This window comes from Dipodomys spectabilis, unplaced genomic scaffold (genome assembly GCF_019054845.1).
Source record: "Dipodomys spectabilis isolate Male_0828 unplaced genomic scaffold, ASM1905484v1 ptg000085l, whole genome shotgun sequence".
Lineage (NCBI taxonomy): Eukaryota > Metazoa > Chordata > Mammalia > Rodentia > Heteromyidae > Dipodomys > Dipodomys spectabilis.
In genome coordinates, this window is record NW_024870762.1 from 6,964,585 (window position 1) to 6,988,147 (window position 23,563).

At 36.6% G+C, this 23,563-nt stretch overlaps 2 protein-coding genes and 1 pseudogene across 2 annotated transcripts; all 3 read right to left on the reverse strand.

The window, feature by feature from the left end:
- Nucleotides 1-322: 322 nt before the first annotated feature.
- LOC122111199 (olfactory receptor 14J1-like) lies at nt 323-1,264 on the reverse strand. The gene has a single exon (XM_042683926.1). The coding sequence runs from the start codon at nt 1,262-1,264 to the stop codon at nt 323-325; it is 942 nt and encodes a 313-aa protein (XP_042539860.1).
- Nucleotides 1,265-8,646: 7,382 nt separating this feature from the next.
- LOC122111200 lies at nt 8,647-9,651 on the reverse strand (annotated as a pseudogene).
- A 9,082-nt stretch (nt 9,652-18,733) lies between these two features.
- Nucleotides 18,734-19,696, reverse strand: LOC122111201 (olfactory receptor 14J1-like). The gene has a single exon (XM_042683927.1). It carries the CDS (start codon nt 19,694-19,696, stop codon nt 18,734-18,736), a length of 963 nt encoding a protein of 320 aa, XP_042539861.1.
- Nucleotides 19,697-23,563: the final 3,867 nt, after the last annotated feature.

Sequence of the window (23,563 nt, forward strand, 5' to 3'; positions counted from 1 at the left end):
GTGAGACTCCTATCTCCAATAAACCACCAGAAAACCAGAAGTGGCGCTGTAGCTCAAGTGGTAGAGCGCTCGCCTTGAGCTGAAGACCTGAGGGACAGCGCCCAGGCCCAGAGTTCAAGCCCCACGACTGACAGACAAAAAAAAAAAACAAAAAAAAAATATATTTTTATAATCTCTAAGTAAGTGTTCAAAGGAATTGCCATTCCACAAAGGACTTTATGAATACTTGCTTTTTACTGACACTGCATGTTTAAGGAATTCTGCTAATAAAAATTTCCTGGTGTACAAGATCAAAGATCGATCAATTGCATGAAAAAAACATTTATTTCTTAGTGCATTGTCTATCCAACACTAACTTCTGTACAGCTCTCTTCATGAGCTCATTCCTCAGGCTGTAGATAACAGGGTTGAGTGTTGGGGGAATTACTGTGTAAAAGATAGATAGAAAAAGATCAAAGGCAGTTGGAGAGTCTGAAGTTGGTTTGAGATATGCACACATGCCTGTGGAGAGGAAAAATGAGACAACAAAAAGGTGGGGCAGACAGGTGGAGAAGACCTTAGACCGGCCTTCAGCAGAGGGTATTCTTAGAACCGTGGAGAATATGTGGAAGTAGGAGAGGGTAATAGAGCCGAAGCAGAGTAAGGCTGCTATAATCACTACTATATCCACTCCAATAACCGCAAGGTAATCATTGGAGCAGGAGAGCTTCACTATTTGAGGGACATCACAGAAGAACTGATGAATTACTTTGACTTTACAGAATGTGATAGAAAACATGACAGCTATGTACAAAGTTCCTGTGATGCTTCCACTTACCCATACAGCTGTCACAGCACTCTTACATCTTCTGGCATCCATGATGAGCTCATAGTGCAGTGGGAAGCAAATGGCTACATAGCGGTCATAAGACATCACCGTGAGAATGGCCATTTCAGCCCAGGCCAAAGATGTGAAGAAGAACACTTGGAGCATGCACTGAGCATAGGAAATATAGCCATTGCCTGTGAGGGAATTGCCAATGGACTGAGGGACTGTGACAGAGATGAAGGAGAGGTCCAGAAGGGAAAGTTGCTTCAGGAAGTAATACATGGGAGACTGGAGATGCTCGTCCAGGGTTGTGATGGTGATGATGATGAAGTTACTTGTCAAGGCCAAAAGGTACATCACCAAGAACAGGCAAGCTTGTAACAGCTGCAGATTGTGATTCTCAGAAAACCCCATGAGGAGGAATCCATTCATTTTGGTTTCATTTGTTGTAATCATTCTGAAAATACAAATTGTATTAACACCTGGAAAATGAAATCATTTTGAAATTCAGTCAAACAAATTTAAATAAACTACCCATGTGTTAATCACTGTTTATTTCTGCAGTTCCTAATACTTAACTGGCCATATTGGAAATCATATATATATATATAATATACTATATATATATACATATATATATTGCTACTTCTACTACTAATTTTTCTTTTTTTGGTGTTCATTCTGGGCATGAAAAGACCTGGGTACTGCCACTAAACTAGTATGTTCAAGACCAGTGTTTTACCACTTAAGCCACAGTTCTACTTCCAATTTTGTGGTATATAATAGGAGATAAGAATCTCATGGAATTTCCTGCCTGAGCTTGCTTGGAATCATGATCCTCAGATCTCAGGCCCTTTTGTAGCTAGGATTACAGATTTGAGCCATAGTTTCCTGGCTTTGAATATGTAGTTTAAAATACACATAGGTACTTTTGACAAAAACTATAATTAAACTGAACTTGTATTCAGTAAAAGTTTTTCTCTATTACCTATCTGGGTCAAGGATTCTTTGAAGAGCTTGGAAGATTCTTTACTTAGACAAACACATAAATACTAATGTTCCTAATTCAAAGGTGGAATTCCAGTTCGTTGCCCTTATGTATAATAAATATTCATAAATTAAATAATAGGTTGTAAAACGTGCTCATTTTTCAGTGAGCTATAGTTCCTCTCTATTTAAAATTAAAAATGTCGATTCCCCAAACCAATTTGAAGACTTAGTCTTCTCAGAATATCCATAGTCTTTCCCTCGTCCTCATTCAAGATTTGAACACTCACCGCTTATCTTCGAGGTGTGCAGGTGGCCATTAAAGGTCATCACAACATCTGACATTTCTTCTAGCATCATGCAGACTTTAAAAGCATTGTTTTCTAAGAAAACAGGGTTGGTTGAGACTTTTGGGAGGAGGTATACTGTGGCATCTTTGAAAACACTACATTCCAAATGAGGAATATAAATCCTTTTTTTTTTATCCCTCTGGTACTTAAATTTGGGATCACTGAAGTTTCTATATAAAGACAGAGTATGTTTTCAAATAGAAGATTTGGTTGTGTGTAGCTCAAGGTTGTGAAAATTTAAAGGACATATGAATTGTCCAGAGAATCAGGAAAATTCAGGGCGCATGCTCTATATGGAAAAGTTCTGATTCAGAATGTCTCAAGTGAGAGCTGGGTAGGAAGCTGAACACCTGCCAGGCTCTCAGGTGCTGCCTGGGCTGCTGGTCTGAGCTCCACATGGGAAGAAGCACTTTGCTAGCTAAGTCATGTACTTCTGAAAGTCTCACAGGAAAGTTTAAATGAGTTTTAAAGTAACTGAGCTTTTAATTGGGCTTTGTAGATACTTAGATGCCAGTTGTCATCTTAATGTATAACTTTGAGACCTGGATATTGAATCTCAAGATTTTGTTCAGCTATTTCAGTCATTCATTATGATTTTGAAGGTAATGAATATGTTTCATCAGAGTACCTAAGAAAACATGTAATAGTACTACTTAAAAAACTTACAAGGATGGCCCTGGCTATTAAACTTATCATGTAGAATTAGCACCATGGCTCAAATAGTAGAGCACTAGCCTTGAGCTGAAGAGCTCATGGACAGTGCCCAGGCCCAGAGTTCAAGCCTCAGGACCAACTAAAAACCTCCCAAACAAACAAAACAATAAACAATGCTTATAATCAGGAGAGATAAGATTACTAGGGAAAATGATACAGATTTCAAGTTTTCAGAAATTTCTTTCTAAAATACTGTGAAATTTTTATTGCTCTTAATCTTATTTGTTAAAGTGTTACAGAGATAAGGAATCTCTCACTTGTTATCATTAAAAACTAAATTACAGAAAGTACATGGACATGTGTTTATTATGAAGGCATTAAACTCTAGTTGCCCAAGTTTGAATCTTGGTTCTATAGTTGGTTATATTTTGGCAAAAACATTCTTGCCCAGGAAATGTTTGAGGCATAGCTCACCAAAGCTATTTATTTTATTTTTTTTTGAGATAGTTGCTTGCTAAACTTTGCCTGGACTGGATTGAACTCTTGATAATCCTGCCTTAATCTCCCAAGTAGCTTGGGATAGAAGTGTGCACCACCATGCCATGTTTCTCTTTTCTCTTTTTGGAAGAGACTTTTTTGTGAGTGTGCAAATCCTAGGGCTTGAACACAGGGCCTGGTCTCTGTCTCAAAGCTTATGTCTTTGAGTGTTTTTGCTCAGGGCTAGCCCTCTATCAATTGAGCCACTGCTCTACTTCTGGAGATAAGAGTCTTCTCTTTCTTGGAGATAAAAGTCTTAATGACCTTATTGCTTCAGTGGTTTTCAACAATGGTTCTCAGATCTCAGCCTCCTGAGTAGCTAGAAATACAGGTGTAAACAACTGGCACCCAACTTTCAAAGAAATTTCTTTTCAAGTTTCATTGTTTTATTTATTTTCTTTTTTTCATATATATGCCCCTTTATTATTCTTTTTTTTATTTCTTTTTTCATTGTGAAAATACTGTACAGAGGGGTTACAATTATCTGGGCAAGATAATGAGTACATTTTTTTTTTTTTTTTTGGGGTCCGGTCGTGGGGCCCAAACTCTGGGCCTGGGAGCTGTCCCTCAGCTCTTCAGATCAAGGCTAGTGCTCTACCACTTGAGGCACAGCACCACTTCCGGCTTTTTTCTTTTTGCTTATGCGGTGCTGAGGAATCGAACGCAGGGCCTCAGGCATGCAAGGCAAGGGCTCTACCACTGAGCCAACTTCCCAGCCCCAATGAGTACATTTCTTTCTTTTTTTTTTTAAATTTAATTTAATTTTATTTGTGAACATACTGTACAGAGGGGTTACAATTACATGGGCAGGATAATGCGTACATTTCTTACCAAGCATTGCAGCCTCCTCCTTTGGTTTACCCTTCACATCCCTTCCCAGTCTCCCCTCTCCCCGCCAATCCCAATCCTTCTGCTTCCCCCCCCCTTCCCCATGAGTACATTTCTTATCAAGCATTGTAGCCTCCTCCTTTGTTTCCCCTTCCCATCCCTTCCCATCCTCCACCCCCCCCAACCCCTGACCCAATCAAAGAAATTTCTTTATATCATCATATGTATCTTTGATTTATCTGAAAAATGAAATTATTCATGTAAATGAATTTACAGAATAACTACAAAAATTAGATACTAATAAGTTATGATCACTGATGTCTCATTTAAAATTCTACCACATGTAATTTTCTAGCAAATGAAAATGACACTGTAATTTGTAACTAGTACCTAAAGCAAATGTAGTAGGAAACTTATGAATTCATAACATTTTCAGTACCTGAGAAAAGCTCCAAATACTTCAGATAATGCAATAAACTATTTTCAAAATCTATATGTGGACATCCACAACATCTCTTGTTAGTAAAACTGACAGAGCCCTGAAATAATTTGGGAAATTTAGCATTTTCATTGATTGGAAGTGTTAATGTATTTTTGGTTGTCCTGGGGTTGGAACTCAGGGTCTGTACATTCCAGACTGGTGCTTTAGCACGTTACAGCATAGCCATAACCCTTTTGCTTTTCCTCCTTCACAAAGCAATTGCAATGGATTTGACTGTTCCATGCATGCATATAAAGCACTAGCTTCATATTCTCCTTCCTTCTTTTACCATCTTCATTCACTTTAGCTCTCAATGTTACTCATCCCAGGGAAGAGCTGTCTTCCATTCATATCATTCATTCTCAAGTTATCCTTCTTTATTTCATGTTAAGTTCTCAAGAGGCTTTTACAATATTATCCTATACTCTCATAAAATGTACTTTAATATGATTGACTCCTAGTTTCTACTACTCCTTACCCTGCTATTATTTAATAGATTTCAGTGAGTTTCATTAGGCCACCTTATAAAACACTGACAAAACTAGGAATAACTTCAACCAAACAATAGTTACTAATCCTGGAGATATTTTAAATGCATAGATATTGTCATGAAATACAGGAATTTTAATCAGAAATGTAATTTTTAAAATGAAAGTGTGAGCAGGACTGATTTGGTACTTTGATGATGAGAAATACTGTCAAATAATTGCATAAGAAACACAATTTCAAAGTGACAAGCCAGATAGGTAACTTAAAATTTAGAAATAAAATAGGAAATCTCTAATATGTGGAAGAAATATTAGGATATGATAAGAGTCATTGAAAGCAAAATTTAAGAAAAATAGAGGGGATTTAAAGTGTTCATAGGACAAAAATTTTAAATGTTCATTATTGCACAAAAACATTTCTATCCAGAGTTAATGCTGTCAATGCATAATTGTGAAAATTAACGACATTTTGAATGCAAATAGATCAAAAGTACAGGTAACAGTGAACAAAATACATTGTGAAACTTTAGACCGTTATGTTTTAGTTTTTTTTTTTTCTAGTACCTCTTCAACCACATTTCCACTTCCAGATTTTTGCCGATTAATTGGCGATAAGACCTCACTAACTACCTTTTCTACCCTTGTTGGCTTCAGATTGGATGTTCTCAGTCTCTTGAGAAGCTAGGGCTATGAACAAAACCACATATGCCTGGTGCCAGCATATTTTTAAAAATTTATTGATAAAAGCCAGTTAAGTGTCCAGAATAAATTGCGAATACATGGGCTCCATATTTTGGGTTACAGATTCTCAGGAGGCTTCTACCTATGGATGACTTAGGTCCATTCTTTTTAAAAATTATTTGTTGTAAAGGTGATGAATGGGGGATTACAGTTACATAATTAAGGTAATGAGTATATTTCATTTAGAATATTGCTAATCCCTCCCTCATTTTCTCCCACTTTCCCAACTCCACTCCCTGCGGCGAACGCCTTCTCGGCCAGCGAGGAAGAACGACCACCACACCAGGAGTCTTCTCAGATCACACTTTATTGGAGAGCTTTTGAGTTGATGGGAGAGCTTGAGCGAGAGACCCCGTGTACAGAAACGTGGCCGCTTATTATGGAATAGGAACACGGGTCGTTCTATCATTGGTCGTCTGCCTTTCACCGTCACCAGGTGCCACGGGATTGGCTGGGGACTCTACGTGGCTCGCGCATGCGCAAAGCCCGGGACCCACAGTCACGCCAAGCACTGCCTAATATGGAGTTGTTTACCTCAGAGCTGCAAGGAAGTGGGCGCCATCTTGTAATGGCATTCGTCCCGGCTCCCCGCAACTCCCCACCTCAAGTTGTAAAGTACATTTCCAACCCAGAGTCTAGAGAGTATCCTTATTGCATTAATTCATCCTTAGTCCTGTTGTTTCTGTGATTCCCTTCCCCTCCCCTGATCAGATAAACATACACACAAGACAAAGGGTGCAGAAAACGAAAAGAAAAAAACATTGAAATAACTGCAAACAGTATATAATAAAAGCCTCTTGTTTCCGATTCTTCGAGTTCATTTTGATATGTTGCTTTATATATGGTCACATGCACCTAGCAGTTGGGCAATTGTGATCCTCTGCTAAGAATACCATGGACATATATATTCTAGTTATTACAAATGTGGGAAGCCATGCAACCTACATTTGTTTGGGCCTGCCTTGTTTTGCTTAAACTTTTTCTGCTTCTTCAGCTCCTTTTCTCATGCAGAAAACCCCCTAACTAATCATTTTGAGATTTCCACTTACTTTTAACTTTTGAATGATTACTGATGTCAAGGAATGATTTGATATTTATGAAAGCAAATGAGGACATTTGAATTGTATCTATGAGAGTAACAGAAGATTAAGAAAGTTACTTTATGGTACTCGTTATCTTGCCCATGTAATTGTAACTCCTCTGTACGGTATTCTCACAATAAAAGATAAAATAAAATAAAATATAAAAAAAGAAAGTTACTTTATGAACCAAAGATTGGCCTTCTACTTAACTCATGCAAGAATCTACCACATAATATTATTTAAGAAGAAAAAAGACTAAATAGAGCCAATCCTTGAGGTGTTGCCCTGAAATTTTAGTTATTTTGGAGGTTAAAAACACGTTTGCATGGTTTAAGGACAGATTGGACCCCATTTCAATATGGATGTATTGGCATGCTACTGGACTCCTAATTATGTAGGAGGCTTAGCTGGGAGGATCACAATCTGAGACGGACTCATTTAAAATGTCAGACCCTGTTTTAAATTTAACTAAAGCAAAATCAGTTGGGGGCGCAGTTCAAGTTACAGGGAGCTTTTCTAGCAAGTGTGAATCCCTGATTTAAACCCTCAGTATCACCAAAAAATTAATACCTAAATAAAAAATAATAAAAATAAAAACAGGTATAGGAATTAATTTTTTTGTTATCCAATTCAATAGGCCTAGTAAAACAACAGATCAATGAAAGCAATATTTCAAAAATTGTGTATAGCTGGGTTGCCTAGTTGCTCAGGAGGCTGAAATCTGAGGATCCTGATTCAAAGCCAACCCAGGCAAGAAAGTCCATGAGACGCTTATCTCCATTTACCACCAGAAACTGGTGCTGTGCCTCAAAGTGATAGAGCACTCGCGTTGAACAAAAAAGCTCAAAGAGAACTCCCAGGCTATGACAGAGTTCAAGTCCTAGAACTAGCACAATAAAAATTATGTAGAGGGCTGGGAAGGTGGCTCAGTGGTAGAGTGCTTGCCTTGCCTTGCATGAGGCCCTGGGTTCAATTCCTCAGGCACGACATAAGCAGAAAAAAGCAGGAAGTGGTGCTATGGCTCAAGTGGTCAAGTAGCTTTGAGCTGAAGAGCTGAGGCCCAGGCCTAGAGTTCAGGCTCCACGACCGACCAAAAAAATTATGTAGAAAGAAATCATAGGAAACTGATATATTTATGTTATTGTAGATGGGTTAGATAATAACTGAGTGGATAAAAGATATACATAAAGTCATTTGTGCTTATATCTGGTGTATTGGGCTGGTGAATGTTCATATTCATTTTTACATACAACTATCTCTAACACAATAGAAGAACCATACATGTACTAGGAAGAAAGAGCATATACTACAAAATATTACTTTATTAAATATTTTTATTATCTTTAAGTAATTGTAGAAAGGAGTTGTTATTCAACAAAAGAGTTTATGATTAGAATGTATTTCAAATGCTTTTTTTAAACTTTATTTTATTTTATTTTTTTATTGTGAAAATACCGTACAGAGTGGTTACATTACATGGGCAAGGTATTGAGTACATTTCTTATCAAGCATTGTTGCCTCTTCCTTTGGTTCCCCTTCCCATCTCCTCCCCCCCCCCCCCAAAGTTGTAAAGTTCATTTTTCAACATAACGACTTGTATATCTCATTGTTGGAATGGGTCCACCTGTATCCTGAAGGGACAAAACAAATCGTTCAAATGCTTTGTAGTAACACTACATGTTGTAGGAATTCAGCTGATAAAATTTTTCCTTATACATGATATTGGAGAACCATTAATGACACCACAAAACATTTATTTTTCAGTGAATTTTCTATCCAACACTAACTTCTGTATGGCTCTCTTCATAGCATCATTTCTCAGACTGTAGATAACAGGGTTGAGTGTTGGGGGAATTACTGTGTAAAAGACAGAAAGTAAAATATCTAAGTCAGTTGAGGAGTCTGAGGTTGGTTTGAGATATGCACACATGCCTGTGGAGAGGAAAAATGACACAACACAAAGGTGGGGCAGGCAAGTGGAGAAGACTTTAGACCGGCCTTCAGCAGAGGGTATTCTTAGAACTGTGGAGAATATGTGGAAGTAGGAGAGGGCAATGGAGAGGAAACAGGCTAAGGATACCATAGACATGAATGCAGCCACTCCAATGACTGCAAGATAATCATTGGAGCAGGAGAGCTTGATCAGTTGGGGGATATCACAGAAGAACTGGTGAATTACTTTGTCTCTACAGAATGTGATAGAAAGTGTGGTAGCTGTGTACAAAGTTCCCGTGATACCTCCGCTGACCCATACAGCTATCACAGCTCTTGTACAGTTTCTGGGATCCATGATGAGCTCATAGTGCAGTGGGAAGCAAATGGCTACATAGCGGTCATAAGACATCACCGTAAGAATGGCCAATTCAGCCCAGCCCAAAGATGTGAAGAAGAATACCTGCATTTCACATTGAGCATAGGAAATATAGCTATTGCCTGTGAGGGAATTGCTAATGGATTGTGGGACTGTGACAGAAATGAAAGAGAAGTCCAGAAGGGAAAGTTGCTTCAGAAAGAAATACATTGGAGATTGGAGATGAGGGTCCAGTGTGGTGATGGTGACAATGATAAAGTTACCTACTAAGGCCATTAGGTACATCACTAAGAACAAGAAAGCATGTAAGAGCTTCAGTTCACGACGGTCAGAAAACCCCACGAGGAGGAATCCAGGCACTGTAGTTCCATTTGTCTTCGTCATTTTGAAAATATAAATTGTGGCAGCAGCTGGAATAACAAAAGATAGAGAAATGTGGTAGAATTATAATAAAATAAATTATGTATTTATTATTCTTTATTCCAGTGATTAATGTTGTAAGTACTTGTTATGTACTAGATTGTTATTTATTTGATGTTGATAATCCAAAGGTGAAAAATATATATTTCTAGTCTATGTGGAGTATTCAATTTACAGTCGTAAACAAGGAGTAACTTTTGAGTGTAAATATGTAGAGATGTGTAAATGGGTGTAAATTTGCATTCAAGGGAAAAATGTGTGTGTTTGCTACTTGAGAAACAGTACTCCCTTTACAGAGGAAATCCATTGATTTGATCAAAAGTAATCAACACAAATATTCAATGAGTGCTTGGTGACAGATTTCTAAACATTGGGTGGGTTATGTTTGTGTTATTAGCATATTTGTTTTGTATTACTTATTACTTATATATTAGCTATGATTAACTAATACTTCTTTACTTCCTAGTTAACAATACGATCATTTCCTTGAGAGGTTCCATTATTTTGGAACCAAAGGCTAAAATAGGTAATATAATTGCCCTTTTAATTACAGTTTAATTAGCTTGATATTTTATTTAAACAAAACAAGAGAAAGAAGTTACATTCTACTCTCAATTTGGTATCTCATTTGATTGTATGACATATCTAGTAAGCTCTCTTTCAACACTTTTTAAAATAACTTTTTATTGAGATTAAGTGATTACATAAATTTCACAAATGTCACAGTATTGTGGGTTAATAATAGTGAAAGTCACAAACACATTTTAACCTTCACAAGGCAAATTGTCATTACTATGGTCTATAAAGTTTGTGAATTCTATGAACATTGACAATACAACTATTTCTTCCACATTGGGTGATATGTAATTTCTTTCCTTTTCCTTTTCTTTCCCTTTGCTGTTTCCTCTTTCCCTCTCATTCCCTCCCTCCCATCGCTGTCCTTGAGTTGCTTTAACTGCTCTTTATTTACACTTCAGGTGAGACAATCAAATTGGTGTTCATTGTATACTACAAAGGACCTTTAGAAAAAGACAGTTCTTTCTTTAATTTCTTTTTATCTTTAGATCTAACTTTTATCTCAGTTGCTCTGGTATAGTTTTAAAGTCAATAGAAAATATATCAACTAAAAATTTTTAGGAAGAGGTTAGAAATAGATAGTAATCAACATTTCAGAGAAGTGAGGCTTTCTAGTTCTTTAGGCAGGATTTTGTACTTTATAGAATGGAAATACCCATTTGTTCTTCTGTCACTAACTTATTTTTTTTAATTTAATTTTTATTTATTTTTTATTGTGAAAACACTATATAGAGGCATTACAATTACATTTCTTATCAAGCATTGTAGCCTCCTCCTTTGTTTCCCCTTCCCATCCCTATCCATCTTCCCTCCCCCCACCCCCCACCCAATACTAGCTTCTATATTAGCATTTAAGGATTAATTAGTAATTGATCTAATGTTATCATATACTCTTCCATTCTAAGTAACAAATGCAAAATTTTCTATATCAGTCTTTAATAGTGTTTGTTCTAAACCATGTAAAATCTTACCTGATAGCTTTTTGTGGCTCAACAAATCATCCTTTAAGAAATGATATCTAGAGACTATTAAACTATAAGGTGAAGACTCTACTTTGATTACTGACCAAACTGAAAGAGCATTTTTTTGTCATCTTATTCCTGCCTTTTCTATTAACAGTGCAGAATCATTGTGGCTCCTCCTCATCTTTGCTCTGTTGGAGAATGAACTTAGCATTTTGATTTTATTGACTGGGACACTTCACTAGCTTCAGATTGCAGTACAAATTGTTGTTAAGTTGTTGTTGTTATTATTGTTGTTGTTTTTTTGTCTGTCATGGGGCTTGAACTCTGGGTCTGGAAATTGTCCCTGAGCTCTACAGCTCAAGGCTAGCACTCTACCACTTGAGCCACAGCTCCACTTCCTGTTTTCTGGTCGTTCATTGGAGATAAGAGTCTCTTGGACTTACCTGCCTGGGCTGGCTTTGAACTGTGATCCTCAGATCTTAGCCTCCTGAGGATTACAGATGTGAGCCACTGGCACCCAGCTGGTTGTTAAGTTTATGAAAAGATTTCAATTTTTGTTTTACCTGCCACGCTTGAAGATCTCATGACTCTTATCCTATGACTATGAAACAGATTTATTTTACCTAGAGTGTTCTCAAATTTACTGATTTCCACTCAAATATCAGACCATGTGAGAAAATATGAAGCATTAGAGATCAGGTTAGCATTTTAACATAACTCTTTTGTTTCTAGGTTCTAAATTTTATTTTATTTTTTGTTATAACAATGGTCCTTGAACCCAGATTCATGTGATCTTTAATCAAGGACCGAATGGTTGAGATTAACTTTGAGCACTTTCCTTTCCATTTTGGTTTTGCAACAAGATCTTGCTCACTTTGCCCAGGATGGACTAGAACTGATAGTCCTGCTGTTTCTGCCACCCAACTAGGTACATAAACAGATCAAGGACTATTGTACCTTGCTCCATGTTCTGCTTTTTTGCTACCATCTTTTCTTCAAGTTTATAAGATGATAAACAGAATTCTTTTCCATACGTAATTTTGTTTTATTTTGTATTTTAAGCTGCCAAATTTATACAAGCAATCTCAATAGAAGTAATTAAACAGAAATTTTGAGTGTTTGTTTTTATAGGTCAGGTAACCATGCCAGGTTGAATCTATCACAATGTATTTTCATCTGATTGCTACCATATCAATTCAGTATTTGAATGCCTAGGTACTGGTGGCTCATGCCAGTAGTTCTAGCTACTCAGAAGGCTGAAATCTGAGGACCATGGTTCAAAGGCAGCCTGGGCAGGAAAGTCTATGAGACTTTTATTTCCAGTTAAATACCAAAAAGCTGAAAGTGGAGAAGTGGCTCAAGTGGTAGAGTGCTAGCCTTGAGTACAAAAACTTAAAGCTCACGGACAGTGCCCAGACTGAGTTCAACCCCCAGAACAGACAACAACATGTAATATTTGAATCTGTATTTTAACAGGTTAAAAGTTATGTGTCAGAATTCTTATATAAAAGAATTGAGATGTAAACTCTAGGCCTTGGCCTTTGCTTATTTAACTGATTACTTATATGTAAAATTTATCAATACTAATAAAAAGCATGAAAGAACACAGCATAGCCACAATTAAATTCCATGTATGTACATCTAACGTTTTGCCCCCCAAATAACATCAGAGATGTTAAAGAAGTTTTTATAGATGTTTTACATATATAAACACATAATCATAAGCTTTTTTCCCATTTACAGGTTTCTCATATGTAGCCCATTACTTTAAATACATTTATGAGAACAAAATATAAAGACTTCATTAATCTGCTCATTAGGGAGGTAAGCTTCTTTCCTTGTTTAAATTTATGGTCTTATTTTCTAAATATACTATGAACCATATTAGGTTTGTCATAAAACCTTTCCCTCTTTTCTTACCCCCAAACTGGAAAAACTCACCACAAGTGTCCTTAGTCTGCTAGTAGATATCCAAGATGGTCATGAGCTTCTAACATTTCTCCTCTCTAATCCCACATATCTTTTAAACCATGTTTTTATTTCCCTAGAGAAAAAGTTTGTTCAAGTTTTCTTTGTTTGAGGACCAGAATATTTTTGGAACTGGAACTTTGAACTAAATGACAAAAATATTCTACAACACTATCACCTGAGAGATGAAGGTCTCCACACTAGTGAGGAATGGTTTGGTAGGCTGTAATATTTGTCCCACGTCAGTGGCTCCCAGTGTGCCCATGATATGTAAATTGCCAGGAGAGCTTGTTAAAACTCAGGAATCCGCGATCCACATTCAGAAATTTGGATGCAAAAGGTCTCATGGGTCACCCAGGAAGTTCAATGTCTGCCAGAAACCTAGATGCTGCTGTAAATGGTCTGAGCACCACATGTGGAGAACACTTGGTTAACTCATGTATTTCTAAAGATAAAGACACTTGTTTTCCCCTACATACATGAATCTGAAATTTCAGGCCTGTTGTAAAACTAGAAATTAATGCTTATATTCATCTATGAAACTGGATTTATATGTTGAATCTCAGATTTGAGTGGTTAGGTTGGTGATCCATTATGATGCTAAGGATGGTGAAAATGTGATGGTGAATGATATGTGATGTAGCGAATGCAAATATGGGACAGAGTGATTAAAGAATAGTGAAATCCTGTTAAAGGAGCATTGTCACCTGGGAAGATCACACCTGGGAAGATACATTGAAATTGACTAAAATATTTGCAGCAGCTTTCTAAGTTATTGGAAATAAATGTAAATCCACATTCTCTCGGTGATTTCTGAGTACTCCTCCTACTTTTATAGGCATTGTTAATTTTCTGTACAAGATCCTATCATCCGTAAATGGAAATAACTTGATGTCTTTATTTCCTGCTTGTATCCCACTTCTTTCTTTCTCTTGCTTTATTGATCCAGCTCAGAATTCAAACACTGTTCAATAAGAATACAGAAGTAGGCATGTTTGTCTCCTTTCGAACTTCAGAGGCAATGATTTCAATTTTTTCATTTAGCACAAGGTTAGGTTGTGCATACATAACCCTTGTTATTTAAAGGGACATTCTTTGTGTTCTTAGTTTCTCAATGGATTTTTATCCTAAACGGATATTGAATTTTGTTAAAGATATGGTTGTATCTATTGAGTTGATCATTTGATTTTTGTTGTATTTATGTGTTATGTTACATTTTTGAATTGGTATAATTTGAACTATTGTTACATACATGGAATGGTGCAAGCAATATTTGTGCATGATATTTTATTACTCTATTTTTGAAGTGACATGTTTTTGTAATATGGGGGTGGTGATGGTTACTTATTGTATTTCTATACAATCACCAAGTGTACTTTAGAAAATTTTATAATGTATTTAGATCTACTTTAGCTTAAGGTATGAAGGTCTTGGTCCTGCCTGGAAATAAATACAAGAATCTAGGACAAAGCTGCTCTTAAGACTTTCCTAACATGCCCAGACATCCATAAAGACCCTGTCAGAAAGAAGAGACCAGGGAATTTGAATGATTTGAAAGATCTAGATAGCTGTAAATCATATCTAGCAGAAACACATGTAGTGTTTACTTTTCTGAGGCCATGTGAGCTGTCCTCTATTTCCACAGAGACATCTAAGGGATAGACTAATTCCATATCAGGTGGGACCATGCCCTTCACTGGACAAGTTATCCACGGTATAAACTTCTCAGTAGGTATATATCAGATCTCTCCATCTTGTCTATGGTCATCTCCAACCCTGACATTATAACCATGTGTTCATATGCTATCTGGCCTACTGTTTTGTCCTAACTGTAATCCAATGTAATTCCCCAGTGTGATTCAATATGGAACAACATGCTACCTTTCATTACAGTGCCTCACTCTATACCTCTCTGAGATATTAGAAGCCATAAACTATCTTTCTCCTGCTTGTCTTACAGGACAAGTCACTATCACACCTAATCCCCAATATGAGTTTAAAGGGTGTGGGATATATTGGTTTATTTTGTAGCAAGATTTTGCTGTTCTGTTTCCAGAACTGCTGCCCTTTCTTTTTTTTTTTCTGTTTTGTATTTGCATCTCCCTCTTGATCAAGAAGCTGGGATTATTTTTCAGCCTCCTTCTCACTATTCTGTTTCTCTTGGCTTGATTGATATCCTGTCACCTCTTTTTTTCTTTATTCCAACATGCCTCCTCTCTGAAATACATTGTATCCTATATGTTCATATATGTTTGTATTTTAGCTTTAGTGTCCACATAGGAGGGAAAATAATCCACCTTTGTTTTTCTTAACCTGACTTATATTTACTAGCTCAGACAAAAGTTCTCCAGACCTTACTTTAACCAATAGAAGTTGAGCACAGTAGTGCATGTCTGTTACTTCAGCTATGAGTGTGTAAATTTTGATCATGGACCAGGCCAGCTCAACTGACTTTATTTATTTATGTATTTTGGTTGTGGTGCCTGAACTCTGGGCTGGGTGCTGTCCCTCAGCTCTTCAGCCCAAGGCTAGAGCTCTACACCTTGAACCACAGCACCACTTCCAGCTGTTTTCTGCTTATGTAGCACTGAGGAATGGAGCCCAGGGCCTCATGCATGTAAGGCAAGCACTCTACCACTGAGCCACCTTCCCAGTCCCTCAACTGATTTTATAGAGCTGGCATAAAAATAAAAGACATGAAAAAACCGACATTAAGAGATATGGAAATGAAATAGAAATGTCAATAAAAGACCTCCCATCCAAGAAAAGCCTTGGACCACATGTATTCACAGCTGAATTATACAAAGTCTTCAAAGGAGAACTCCAATACTCCTCCAACTCTTCAATGAAATTGAAAGGGAAAGATCACTACCAAACTCATTCTATGAAAACCTTCATAATCCACATTCCAAAATCAGACAGGGACTCATCAAAGGAAGAGAACTACAGACTCATCCCTTTGCTGAACAGATACAAAACTTCTCAATAAAATTCTGGCCAACTGAATTCAAAAACTAACCACAATATCATACACTATGATCAAACAGGATTAAATGTATGCAAATCAATTGATGTAATTCAACACATCAACAAGAGCAAGGACTAGAGCCATCTCAATAGATGCAGAAGAGGTGACAAGATGCAAGACCCTTTAATGATAAAAGTCTGGAGAAGCTAGCAATCCATGGAACATTCTTCAATATAATAAAGGCAGTATATGGCAAACTTAAAGCCAGCATTATCCTTAATGGTGAAAAGTTAAAACCATTTCTTCTAAAATCAAGAATGAGTCTAATCTCTCTATTGCTCTTCAATATAGCACAGTACAGGAATTTCTAGCAAGAGCAATAAGGCAAGAAATAAACATAAATGGGATCCAAATAGGGAACGAAGAAGTAAAACTATCCTTCTTTGCAGATGCATGATTCTGTAAAGAACTGTATAAACTGGTGGCCAGTGGCTAAAGCCTGTAATCCTAGCTACTCAGGAAGCTGAGATCTAAGGACTGAAGTACAAAGCCAGCCTGGGCAGGAAAGTCCGTGAAACTCTTATTTCCAATTAATCACCAGAAAACTGGAAATGGCACTGTGGTTCAAGTGTTAGAGTGCTCACCTTGAGCTGAAGAGTTCAGGGTCAGCACCCAGGCCCAGAGTTCAAGACCTATGGCTGACAAAAAAAAGAACCCTATAATTTCCTCTCCCAAGTTACTTGAGCTGATTTGAAACTGCCAAAATAGCAGGGTATATAATTAACCTACAAAAACTCAGCAGCTTTTCTGTATACCAACAATGAAAAGAACAAGATTGAAGTCAGGAAAGCAAACTACATTTGTAATAGTCTCAAAAATACTTAGGAATTAACAAAACATGTGAAGGACTCTATGATGAAAACTTTAAAACTTGAGAAAGGAAATAGAAAAATCTTCCATGCTCTTGGACTTAACACATTAATATCATGAAACTGGCAATAGCTATTTGTGGATATCCATTTACGGAGAGCTATCCATAAATTTAATACAATACTCATCAAAAATCCTAACAATATTCTTCAATGATATGGAAGAAGCAATCCAAAAATACGTATGGAATAACAGAAGACCTTGATTAGCAAGAACAATCCTTAGCAGGAAGAACAGTGCTGGAGGAATATCAATACCAAACTTCAAACTCTATTACACTGCCATGGTAATAAACACAGTTTAGTACTGGCACAAGAATAGGCCCGAGGACCAAAAGAATAGAATAGAACACACAGACCTACAGCCACCTAATATTTGGGGAGGGAAGGAGGAAACAAAGAAATGGGACAAACGGTAAATCAACTTAGCAATGATACTCACTAGACACTACTTTGGAAATGCACTTTGAAATGTGTGGGAGTGGCAGGTCAGGAGGGAAAAAAACTGGGAGGAAACAAGAGGAGAGGTGACACTGTTCATAAAGTAATGTATTCAATACCTGACTTATATACTTGTAACCCTCTGTACATGATCTTCACAGTAAAATTTTAAAAAAGAAATATGAAAAAATTGTTCCTTATTCAAACTGGGCATAATATTTTATAAAGACTTCTATAAAATAAAAAATGTTTAAACTATGATAAATAATCTAGAAAATGATTTTTTCTTAGTCCTTAAACATTTGAAAATATTAGGAATGGTATAGTATTGCAACTATAAAATATACTGAACACTTTCTAATGATGTATATACCTTAGCTAGTGTAAGTATTTGTGTTTTAGGCACAATATTCTGAAATATTTGAATCATGAAATGATAAAATCATGTAAGTTATAGAGTGGCATGGCCATACTTTTGCTGATATATACTTAAATGGTTTCACAGATTTGGAAACAATATGGTCAAGTTGAAGAGTTTGAGAATTTATGGCATTATTTGTTGGACTTCAGAAGAGGTAAGCTGTTGAGTTTTACCATGAATTATAAGATAATACACTGAAAATAACTACTACATGTCAAATTGTTAAAGATTTAAATTATTTTCTTAAAAATTATATTGAATCTTAAGGATTCAAGGGAAATACAGTAGGTAAATTTTGCTGATGAACTTAGTAATGAAATACATATTTGTACTAGTATGTAAAAGTGATGTGTAAATCACAATAGTTTTTAAATGGACATTTGAAATTAGATGATTTTTGTAAAAATTATGAGTTGGGTTGTTGGTAGATATTATGACTTTATTTTCTAGTTGTCATTGTAATTTTGCACACTCCTGGGTTTTCTCAATGTACCTTGGCTGTTGTTGTGTTCACATGTGGATATTTGGGTGTTTTTATATTGGGGATATTAGAAAGTATTGGACCTAAGTGATAAAGTCACAGTTGTTAACTTTTTTTATTTTAAAAGAACAAAATGGCTTCAGTGACTTAAAAATGGAATGGAGAGTTTATATAATGAACACACACATATATTATATCACTAATCTATAGAAGAGACATTACTGCTGTCCATTGTCATTAAATGATGAAGAAATTGCAGTTACTAAAGGAACATATATGCATACTATTGTAAACACACTAACAACGCTGGAGATAAGCTTTTTCCCCAGTGAAATAGCTTCCCAGCAGTAACTTCCCTAAAGCTTTCCTTATGGACTCATTCTTCAGGCTGTAGATTATAGGGTTGAGTGTTGGAGGTATTACTGTGTAAAAGATGGATAACATAAGGTCCAGAGCAGTTGGAGAGTCTGAAGTTGGTTTGAGGTATGCACAGATGCCTGTGGAGAGGAAAAATGACACAACAAAAAGGTGGGGCAGGCAAGTGGAGAAGACCTTAGACCGGCCTTCAGCAGAGGGTATTCTTAGAACCGTGGAGAATATGTGGATATAGGAGAGAGCAATGGAGACAAAACAGGCTAAAGCTACCACAGCCACAAATGCAACCACTCCAATGAGTGCAAGGTAGTCATTGGAGCAGGAGAGCTTGATCAACTGGGGGATATCACAGAAGAACTGGTGGATTATTTTGGCTCTACAGAATGTGATAGAAAATGTGGCAGCTGTATACAAGATTCCTGAGATGCCTCCACTTACCCATACAGCTGTCACAGCACTCTTACATTTTCTGGCATCCATGATGAGTTCATAGTGCAGTGGGAAGCAAATGGCTACATAGCGGTCATAAGACATCACCGTGAGAATGGCCACCTCAGCCCAGGCCAAAGAAGTGAAGAAGAACACTTGGAGCATGCACTGAGCATAGGAAATATAGCCATTGCCTGTGAGGGAATTGTGAATGGACTGGGGGACTGTGACAGAGATGAAGGAGAGGTCCATAAGGGAAAGTTGCTTCAGGAAGTAATACATGGGAGACTGGAGATGCTCATCCAGGGTTGTGATGGTGATGATGATGAAATTGCTTGTCAAGTCCAAAAGGTACATCACCAAGAACAGGCAAGCTTGTAACAGCTGCAGCTTGTGATTCTCAGAAAACCCCATGAGGAGGAACCCATTCATTTTGGTTTCATTTGTTGTAATCATTTTGAAAATACAAATTGTGGCAGCACCTGGAAAACAAAAGGTTATGGTAAATGAAAAAAAACACTGAAAACAGTTATTCATTTGTTTATCATTGTTTATTTCAATAATTAATGGTTAATTAATTGGTATTCCTCAGCTAGAGTTTTGAGAAACTGTGATATTTATTATTAAATCTTGAGTTGTTTGAATATTCTTCATTCCTGAATCCTTCCTAGCCAACAATACAGTTATCATTTTGGGGGGTGGAGGTAACTTGTTTATTTATTATTTTTTATTGTAAAGGTGATGTACAGAGGAGTTACAGTTAAATAAGAAAGGAAATGAATACAATTCTCAACAAATATTGTTAAACTTTCCCTGGTTTTCTTCCTCTTTCCCCCCATCAACTCCTCTCTTCCCCAAGTTGTAAAGTTAATTTTCATCACAGTGTCTTGTGAGTATCACTGTTGCATTGGTTCACCCTTTGTCCTTTGTCTCATCATTTCTGATTCCCCTTCCCATTTCCAAATCAGATAAACTTACATAAAAAACAATGGTACCAAAACGAGAAACAGTGATAGCAGGTAGTAAACTAAAGTGTGGAAAATGAAAGAAAAAAAATAGCTTCACACAGCACACTAAAAAAGAAAAAAGAAAAAGAACTCTTGTTTCCATATCTTGTAGTTCATTTTGATTAGCATCATTTTATCACGTCATATGTACATAGCTAATAAGCTATTATGATTATGGTCATCATTTTGCAAGGCTTATTTTGTATCCAGTGTCCTAATGAACAGAGTCAATGCTGTTCCTATTACTATTTTATTTAATTGATGTGCTACTGAAATCAATATTACAAATTCATTGAGAACTAAGTGCTTATTGTGGCTTACGTGTGTAATCCTAGCAACTCAGGAGGCTAAGATATGATGATTGTGGTTTGAAGCCAGCCCTGGCAGGAAAGTCTATGAGACTCTTAACTCCAGTTAACCATCAAAAAAAGCCAGAAGTGGGGCAATGTCATTCTTTCTTAGGAAATGGAAAGACTTGGAAAATATTATATTAAGTGAAGTAAGCCAGGCCCAACAAAACATAGGTCCCATGCTTTCCCTTATTTACAATAACTAGTATATGTCTGAGACAAGCAGAAATGGTCAGATAAGTTGATGTTAGGTGAAATGAACCCCAAGATAAGGACTCAAATGATTTTTCCTTCTTGCTATTTCTTTGTTGCTTTGTATGTCCCTTCCCCACGGTATAACCCCTTTTTTGGCTGTATTTGATGTTGATATAATTTGTGGAGGAGAAGGTGGATCCATTGCAACATGAGATGTACAAGTTGTTATGTTGAAAAACGAACTTTACAACTTTGGCAGGGGAGAGGAGGATGGGGTTGGGGAAGATGGGAAGGGATGGTAAGGGGAAACAAAGGAGGAGGCAACAACGCTTGATAAGAAATGTACTCACTACCTTGCCCATGTAATTGTAGGCCCTCTGTATGGCATTTTCACAATTAAAAAAAAAGCCAGAAGTGGAACTATGGCTCAAGTGGTAGAGTACCAGCCTTGAAAAACATTCTCAGAGCTCAGTTCAAACCCAAGCACTGAATTTGAGACCCAGAATGAGTGTATATGTCTGTGTGCATGTACTCTCTCTCTCTCTCTCTCTCTCTCTCTCCCTCACACACACACACACACACACACACACACACACACACACACACACACACACGCTCACGCGGAGATGAAACCCCCAAACCAAAAATATTACAAAAAATTTAAAAATATTTGATGTCTAATTTTATTGTGTGAAATATTTTTAGTATACAGTAACTTCTATTTGATTCTTTGCTTTATTTCACAGATCTTAATATGATTTGTTATCAAATGATATAATCAAATAATTTTGACCACTTGCTACAGTAAAGAAATACAGTGAATTACTTTGAAATGATGTTCAAGTGTAAGAAAAACATTCAAATACCCACTACATAACTTCTGAAAGAGATTGCAGATATACTTGATTGATATTTCTGATAAAGACAGGAAACAATTTTCCCTTTATGATCCAGAATTTTGACCATTGTGGGATGGAAATTGGAAGAACTCATCCCTCAGTGCAATGTAAATATGTATATGTGTGTAGTCATTAATAATGACTCCCATACTTTTGTGTATTTTTACTGCTATCTAAGAATTAAGTCAACAACTGAAAAAAAAAAACTGCTGTGATAGTAGTTTGAAACTTTCCAACTTTCCAGGTGATGTGAAATGCTATAAGTGAGATTTTAGGTTGTGTGTGTGTGTGTGTGTGTGTGTGTGTGTGTGTGTGTGTGTGTGTGTGTGTTAAAACGTATCTTATTCTGAGAACGATACGTAGGAGAATTGTAAACTTTGACGTTCCTGTGCTTCCCCATTACTTATCAGTATACGAGGTATTTTGCCATCTCTTTCCCATCTCTTGTTGTCTTTCTCACAACTTCTCTTTTGTGAAGAATGACATTGCCATATAAACTTTCCTTTTCTATATTCTCCAGCCTGTCAGACATCAGTGGTTTCACATTGCAGTGCATATGGCTCCTAAATTAACTTCAAAAGTTTCTAAATGTTGCTTTAGCTGCCATATCTGAAAGCCCCTTGATAGTTATTCCACAAATATGAATCACAAGTTGAATCTAACTTGAGTATCATGAGACATTATTTCCACATACAAGAACTTACTTTCCATGTTCTGAATTTTTGTGACACTGTTCTTTAAAATGTTTCAATCATACAAAGCATCATTGCCATCAATTTTTATTGATATAAATGGTTTTCAAGAAACTACAAATAAAAATATTGAACATTGACTGTTTTGACCATTTTTTTGTGATAGGCAGTGTGATAGATTTCATCAAAATATGGACTTCAATTCACAAAACTAGTTTACTCTACTTTAAGTAAAGCCTCCTTAGTCTCCTTTTCATAGGAAATATGAATTTCATAACATTTATATACACAATTGGGACATGCATTCCAATCCTTGGCTTCAATAATTCATACCACTTCCTTTTACCTAAAATCTATGAACACTCACAAAGGGCACTTTAGAACTTTAGGGGAAAGCCACAGTAACATTAGCAAACATCTATGTAAAGCTTCGTCTTTCCTACTGATACCAGTGATTGTCTGCAGTAGTGCTACTCTTTAGTTACAGAAAAACAAGAGCTGTTAACCTTTTCCAATTTCCTGGTTTTCCTCCAAGGGTGCCTAATTGTAATCTATTTGTATGAACTAACCATGTAGACATGGCCACATTTTCTTAAGGCCACCTCTTTCTTGTGGGAATGAATACTTTTGCTTTTGTTAATTCAACTTGAAGGATATAATATTTAGTCAGAATTGCCATAATCTTTTACCTCTTCCTTGATCCCAGCTTGGAGAACATACCATAGAGTTCTTGACGTCTGGGTAGTCCTGTGAGAAGCTGATACCAGCTTCAGATGTATCTTGTCTATAATCACAGGGGTTTTTAAAAACACACTGCGTCCCTTGAGGAAGAGCTGTTTCTTTTTTTAAGAGAGGAGGCTATGATGCAAGATTTTAAATTGAATGATGAAAATATTCTGCCTCTCTATGGACTTGGAACCATTGAAATTTCCACACAAATGGATCTTGGCATGGAAGGCTGCGGAGGTAGAGGTTTTTTTTTTTTTTTTAATCGATAATTCAGTCTTTGACTGATATAGACCAGGTTGGTTTTCTTTCTCATTAAGGCTTTCCTAAAGAGAAGCTAACTTGACAGGAATAGACATTTATTTTTATTTGCAGATATAAGAATGTCTGCAAATACAAATACATTTCTAGTGAAAGGAGCATATAGTAAAGTCTGGCACATGTGTGTAGTCCT

What these genes read in the sequence shown, in the direction of transcription:
- LOC122111199 (XM_042683926.1), bottom strand. Translation starts at nt 1,264, where the DNA reads ATGATTACAACAAATGAAACCAAAATGAATGGATTCCTCCTCATGGGG.
- LOC122111201 (XM_042683927.1), bottom strand. Translation starts at nt 19,696, where the DNA reads ATGATTACAACAAATGAAACCAAAATGAATGGGTTCCTCCTCATGGGG.